Here is a 7,332-nt window from a genome sequence, read left to right as displayed (position 1 = left end):
CGCATCAGGATCCATCGGGATCCATCGGGATCCAAGTCACAGTGAACGTTGTCTCATCTGGAACCGGCTTTGTCTTTTTCACGTCAGATAGAGAAAAATGTCAAATTTGAAAAAGCTCCTGTATCGTGATGGACCGCATCCATTTGCCAAACCCGAGCCATCATAACATCTATAGAAAGAAAACATCTCTTAAAAATGACACCAAACAAGTATGGACACACACACACACACACACACCACACAGATCCAACAGAAAATATGATAAACATGAAGGTGGTTTGAAAAAAGTTCACCCTTTGTACTGAATGTATTTCAACATTTTTTTTCCTTCATTTTTACATTACATTACATCATGTATATATATATTTCTTCTTCTCCCTTTGGCTTTTCCCTCGAGGGGCCTCCACAGTGAATCCACCTTCTCCATCGAACCCTATTCTCTGGATCCTCCTCTCTCACACCAACTACCTTCATATCTTCTCTCACTACGTCCATAAATCTTCTCTTTGGTCTTCCTCCAGACCTCCAATTCCAGCATCCGTCAACCAATATATTCTCTATCCCTCCTCTGTCCATGACCCAACCATCTCAGTCTGGCTTCTCTGACCTTCTCTCCAAAACATCGAACATGTGCTGTTCCTCTGATAGACTCATTCCTGATCCTCTCCATCCTGGTCACTCCCAAAGAGAACCTCACCATCTTCATCTCTGAAATGAAGAATGAACATCTCTGATTCACATCTTTGTTTTTGGCCAAGGTTTGACACCAGAAGCCCTTCCTGACACAACCCCCTGCATGTATCCAGGCTTGGGACCTTCCTTGGGAGCAGCTCGGGGAGACACCGGCCCGTGCCACCCTCAGGCCACATCTTCTACACATACACAGTAGATGAATGGAGAATGAATTCATATCTAAATATAGCGGCTATAGCTGCTAGATAAAGTGCAGAGCGTGGGAGAGTGTGGAAAAGAGGTAAAGAAACAGGTTCAAGCAGGTTTGAATGGGTGGAGAAAACTGCAGGGGTTCTATGAGATAGAAGAAGATCAGCCAGAAGGAAAGGAAAGCTGGAGGAGATGGTGGTGAGATGATCTACAAACACTGACAACGACTAAAAGACAGCAGGCAGAGCTGGAGGTTGCAGAGATGAAGATGATGAGGTTCTCTTTTGGGTGACCAGTATGGAGAGGATCAGGAATGAGTTCATCAGAGGAACAGCACATGTTAGATGTTTTGATTTTTTGGAGAGAAGGTCAGAGAAGCCAAGCTGAGATGGTTGGGTCCTGGACAGAAGAGACACAGTGATATATTGGTAGATGGATGCTGGAATTGGAGGTCTCGAGGAAGAACCATAAGAAGATGGATGGACTTCATGAGAGAGGATATGAAGGTAGTTGGTGTGAGAGAGGAGGATCCAGAGAACAGGGTGAGATGGAGAAGGTGGATTCGCTGTGGAGACCCTGAAGGGAAAAGACCAAAGGAGAAGGAGATCTTTGCTCTCCACTTCCTATCTGCTGTCAGTGGTGCCTGGCAGGCAGGAGGAGGGGAGGTGGTGGAGATGGTACGATCTCTGAAACTAACTCCTCTATGCGGGTTGGAAGCAGCAGGAGGTCATGTTGGGGATGAAGGTGGTGGTTGATGAAGAAGAACGGCTGTTCATAAGTTCTCAATCCGTACAATTAAACTTTACACAAAGACAAGCTGGTTTCTGATCTCCATTCATTGTGAACCCTCTGTTCTAGGTGTGTGTGTGTGTGTGTGTGTGTGTGTGTGTGTGTGTGCTTGCGTGTGTGCATGTGTGTGCGCCATGTGGGGTCCAAAGGTCAAACCTGTGTGTTCCAGCTTTGACTGGGATCCAAAGCAGACATGATGTTCCTCACAATGTCATCCTGCAGCTGTGCTCTGATGTTCTGCTCATCTCGGCTGGAGAACGTTCATTCTTTGGAACCTTTGTGGGAGAAAAACATGAGGAAACGCAAAGATACACACCCACACACACCCACACACACACACACACACTCACACACACACACACACACACACACACACACACAGACACACACACACACAAACGCACTCATTTGAATCCAATCATCTTTTCTCCTCATGCCCCACCGTCTGATTGGATGATCAGGCTGATAATTGATTACGGTCGGTGGCTGTGAGAAGATAAATATTGTCCCAAAGCCAATGTTCTGACCCAGAGGAGGAGGGACACTGCTGAGGAGACGTCTGACCTGGTGAGGAGCCTTCAGAAGGTAAACCTAGAGAGAAGTTCACATCTCAGTTACTTTCTCCTCAGGAAATCACTGCTCTGTCGTGACTATGATGAACATCTCCACCAGGGTGGATCTTCCTTTCAGAGCCTGGGAACCATGGGACCGGAGACGTCCTCCAACTGGACCGGTGAGATGACGCACCTCCATCCCTGCTACCGCATGCAGAACGCTTCTTACGTGTTCACCAGCGCCCCTTCCATCTCCTGCGTCCTGGTCTACACCATCCTGGGCTTGTTGTCCGTGGTCACCACGTGCGGGAACCTTCTGGTGATAGTCTCTATCCTGACCTTCAAGCAGCTCCACACGCCGACAAACTACCTCATCCTCTCCCTGGCCTTCGCCGACCTGCTGGTGGGGGTGTTGGTCTTTCCCTTCAGCATGGTCTTCACCGTGTCCTCGTGTCTGGACCACAGCGACGTGTTCTGTCAAATCCGAGACGGCCTCGACGTCACGCTGTGCACGTCGTCCATCCTGAACCTGTGCTGCATCTCCATCGACAGGTTCTACGCCGTGTGTCGCCCTCTGACCTACAAGACCAAAGTCAATGTCCAAGTGTCTTCTCTCATGATCCTGGCCAGTTGGGGCGTCTCTCTTCTGATCGGAGTCTGCATCATCATTGCAGGCTTCAGCCAGGCAACCTGTGAGGACGTGTGCTCCGTAGACGCCGTGCTGGCAAACACCACGGGGCCCGTGTTCTCCTTTTACCTGCCGACCATTATTATGGTCTGCCTCTACCTGAAGATCTTTCTTGTTGCCCAGAAGCAGGTGCACAGACTCCAGAGCAGCAGGTCTGGACCAGCGGTCAGCAAGATGGAGATGAAGGCCACCAAAACGCTGGCCACAGTCATGGGCGTCTTCCTCCTGTGCCTGATGCCGTACTTTCTGTGTCTGGTCTTCCAGCCGTTGTTCTCCAGGCCGCCCGCCGTCTCCATGACCGAGACCCTCAACTGGCTCACGCTGTCCAACTCCACGCTCAACCCCTTCATCTATGCCTTCTTCTACAGTTGCTTCAGGTCCGCTTTTAGAAGGATCGTGACAGGAAGGCTGTTCCGAGACGGATCTGCCGATTTAACGTTCTTCTGACGAGCTCACCAGATGGCGAGAAGACACTTTCCGTTTCTCGTCTGTCCCAGTCGGCGATGCGGTTGCCAGGCGACGGATGAAAGGACGAAGCTCACGGGACGCCTGCGGGACAATCGCGTGACAATTAAACGTGCTTCGTCCAGAACACGCTTTGTCCTTTTCATCTGAATAGGAGATAAATAAATGATAAAAAACAAAACTAAAAAAGGGAAAAAAAAATAGCTTCCAGTGTTTGTTTTGCAACGTCACACACCTCCATTCCTGCTGCGGTGCAATACGAGCTCTGGATGTCTGTAAATGGGACTTTTATACTTTTAAACCCATAAAGAAGGAAATATGGTCATATGGTAGAAACATGTGTGTATATGTATAAAAAAAATAAATAAAGGGAACACTTAAAAAACACATCCTAGATCTAAATGAATGAAATATTCTTATGAAATACTTTGCTCTTTACACAGTTGAATGTGCTGACAACAAAATCACACCAAAATGATCAATGGAAATCAATTGTATCAACCCATGGAGGTCTGGATGAGGAATCACACTCAAAATTAAAGTGTAAAAACAAACTCCAGGCTGATCCAACTTTGATGTAATGTCCTTAAAACAAGTCAAGATGAATCTGTGTTGCTTCCTGAGTGGACACTATGATTTCATACAAGTGGGATTGACTTGGAGTTACATTGTGTTGTGTGTGTGTGTGTGTGTGTGTGTGTGTGTGTGTGTGTGTGTGTGTGTGTGTGTGTGTGTAGTTCTTTAATTCAGTGGGTGAATTCATAGCCAAATACGCCTTTGGGTTCCACTTCCTATCGGCTGTCATCTGTGACAATGAGCAAACTGTGATCTTTGGATAACCGACTCACTGAGAGTCAACAACATGAAGATCCGTCTCACTTTCTCATGATCTTATCTTGTGGGGGCGGCGAGAGAGAGAGCAGAGAGACAGAGAAGGTGGTGGGAAGGAACAAGAGAAAACAGAGAGAGAGAAATCATTTGGCGGTGGAGGGAGGGAGAGAGAGAGAGGCAACAAGCCATGGCAAAGCACAGCAGGAGAGTGGACCACACTGTATCTCTTGATGGAACCAGAAGGTTGAAGTCGTCTGTTCTACCATCAGTTCCAAGGAGTAAGAGAAGAGGAGCAGAAGTGGTAACCACCTGATGTCGAGGAAATTCGGATAGTGGTGACGCCTTGAGGATACGCCTCCCGAAGCCAGTGTGTGGTGCAGGTGTAGGGCGGTATCGGTCCACTTAAATTGGACGAAGAAGTGTTACGCTGCAAGGGGACATCTTTCCAGAAGCTGAGGACAGCTACGAATACCTTGGCAACCGGCAGGACGTCAATCACCGTTCAATAATTAACCTGCAAAGAAGAACGTGATGATAACAAGATCCAAGCGACACATGTGGAACAAGTGAAACATGTTGCCTCCAGAGTCTGGATACTCCCTGGTTCAGAGAGGCCGGCCCGGTTCCTCCCCGCGGGCTCCAGACTCGACCGCGACGTCTTCTCACGTCAGTCAGGAAACACGTGTCCTGTACGACGGGCCGCTTCGTCTTCTGAGTGTCAGATAGATGAAGTACAGTAAGAGGACTTTCAAACAAGAGCCCCTCCAAAGTCCAGCACCATCAGACTGTGTGCTCTGAGGAGGACGAGGGAGTCCAAGGACCAGATCCACACACAGAACGAGACAACCGAGGTCCAACGTGGTCCACAAAAACGAGCTGCCTCAAGGTAGAGGTACCAAGCACCCGATGAAGGCATCTCAGCTGCCTGAAGTAGAAAATGTAGGAAATGGGAAAACACTGGCATCATTTTGTCACAGTAACTTTGGCAGAAGTTCTGAGAAGATGCCGAGCCTGAGAGGACCAGATTGTTCAACAGTGACAATGTTTGATGCAAAAAGAGATGCGTTTACAGAACTCAACCAGAGTAGGAGACCAGAACCCTGAACTTGAGAATACTAGACCAGAGTAGGAGACCAGAACACTGAGACTAAAATGTGTTTTATTGCTGGAAACATTGGATGGAAGTCAATCAGCAAGGCACTCTTAACATACTGATTCTGGTGAAGCGAGAAGAACTGAAGAAGATCCGGCTCCAGTCCGTCGGCATATGAAAAAACACCCGTAATCACATTCGGACTCCGTAACTCGTAAAGCTCGTGCAAAATCGCCCCGTTTCTCCACCTTCTTCTCGTCCGTCCATGAAGACCTGAGTCACCATCCCGTCACCTGCTCTTTGGTTCCAGCCAGCTTAGATCCATGCGGTTTCTTCACGCCTTACGACCCAGGATCTTCACCGGACCTCTGTGTTTGATGCAGGTGGGGATGTGCATTTTATTTTCTACTTTTTGTTTAATCTATGAGAGAAGCTGAAGATACATTTCCACTGGCCTGTGAAGACACAGGATGGTCTTTTCTTCCTGGGTGACACCAGCTCCAACTCCAACCTCTCCATAAAGTGCTGAGTTCATCCTGATAATGTCATAATAGATCAATATTACCGGCGGGAGAAGAACCTCCATCGTTCTTCTGACGCTTACCCTGCTCTCCTGGACGGACCTCCGGTCCACGGCTGGGCCACGTGCACACGGGCACAACATTCACCCAATCATTCAGGGCCGTTTTACCATTTTTTTTTCCCAGTGAAACTGCAGCAAGTTTTTGGTCTGTGGGAGGAAACCCAGGCAGACTCGGGGAGAAGGTCCGCCGTCGGTCTGAGAAGCTCAATGTTCTCCCTTCTTTTACCTTTTTAAAAAGACTTCATCTACAAATGTAAATCCAGTCATTATCTCTGCACAGATGGAGGGTCAGTGGAAGTTCCCACACCACCGAGGAGGGAACACAAGTCAGCTGACAGACACACACATATACACACACACACACACACAGACAGACTGACAGACACACACATATACACACACACACACACAGACAGACTGACAGACTGACAGACACACACATATACACATATACACACACACACACACGCGCACACACACACACACACACACAGACAGACACACACCTACACACAGGACAGACAGACAGACAGACACAGACAGACACACACACACACACACACACAGACACACAGACAGACAGACACATATAAACACAAACAGACACACACATATACACACACATACACACAGATAGACTGACAGACACACACATATACACACACACACACACAAACACACACAGACAGACAGACAGACACACACACACACACACACACACACAGACACACACACATACATACACATACACATAGTTTCTGCTAGCGGGCTACAAATGAGATGTATTTGGTCTTTCCCAGAGGGATCTCCAGGTGTGGAGCTGCTGTAACTGTTGGACCATCAAGGAACAGGATGAAGGCTTTCAGAATCTAGTCGCTTCTTCACTCTTGAAAAAAAGGCCAGCGTTCACTTCACTCGTTTGCGAAGAAGCTTTTTGTTGTGTGTTTTTCTCGAGTATCACGGGCCGGTTGTTACTGAGCGTTAGCTCCTCGGCGTGTTCTTCTGTTCTTCTGTTCTTCTGCTCTTGGTCAGGGATGGAAGATGAGCGCCGGCGCTGTAAAGCGACACCGGCAGATTGGGTGCCGTGTCTGACAGGAATCGACGCAAACCCGCCGCTCCTTCCGACATCTTACGTCCCGATGTGTCACTCGGTCGTGACGTCGTACTTCAGTGTTTCCATGGCAACTTGGAAAGACATTCACACGGATCTGCTCTGAGCATCGGGCGCATCAATGGTGAAACACGAGATAAAGCTAATTGTTCAGTGGTGAAGCCGAAACGTGGGGAGTATTAGATCGTCCAAGGAGCACGGGAAGGAAGCAGCAGCTCGTCCTCTCAGGTGCTCGTGTAGGACTCCCAGGAGACCCCGGGGTTACCGGAGGTCGCAGCCTCCGACATGCGATAGACATCTGAAGGACAAACACACCGTCGCTTAGAAAGCTACTCG

At 48.5% G+C, this 7,332-nt stretch overlaps 2 protein-coding genes across 4 annotated transcripts in view; one reads left to right on the top strand and one right to left on the bottom strand.

Moving 5' to 3' along the window:
• Window positions 1–2,373: 2,373 nt before the first annotated feature.
• On the top strand, window positions 2,374–3,360 carry LOC147213615 (trace amine-associated receptor 4-like). Its single transcript, XM_086143301.1, has one exon. The coding sequence runs from the start codon at window positions 2,374–2,376 to the stop codon at window positions 3,358–3,360; it is 987 nt and encodes a 328-aa protein (XP_085999427.1).
• A 1,990-nt stretch (window positions 3,361–5,350) lies between these two features.
• The window catches only part of LOC147213614 (uncharacterized), a 32,738-nt gene continuing 30,756 nt past the window's right edge, over window positions 5,351–7,332 (bottom strand). For all 3 annotated transcript variants that reach the window (XM_086143293.1, XM_086143294.1, XM_086143295.1), the window contains one exon: window positions 5,351–7,294. In XM_086143293.1, the coding sequence (XP_085999419.1) occupies window positions 7,221–7,294 (74 nt within the window). In that variant the 3' untranslated portion in view covers window positions 5,351–7,220. The remainder of the gene's footprint in view (window positions 7,295–7,332) is intronic.

The sequence above is a fragment of the Fistularia commersonii genome, chromosome 36 (genome assembly GCF_037954325.1).
Source record: "Fistularia commersonii isolate RoL2024-O1a breed Wild chromosome 36, RoL_Fcom_v1.0, whole genome shotgun sequence".
In the NCBI taxonomy this organism is placed as follows: Eukaryota; Metazoa; Chordata; class Actinopteri; order Syngnathiformes; family Fistulariidae; genus Fistularia; species Fistularia commersonii.
The sequence above is the reverse complement of the archived record's forward strand: the minus strand, read 5'-3'. Positions and strand labels throughout refer to the sequence as shown.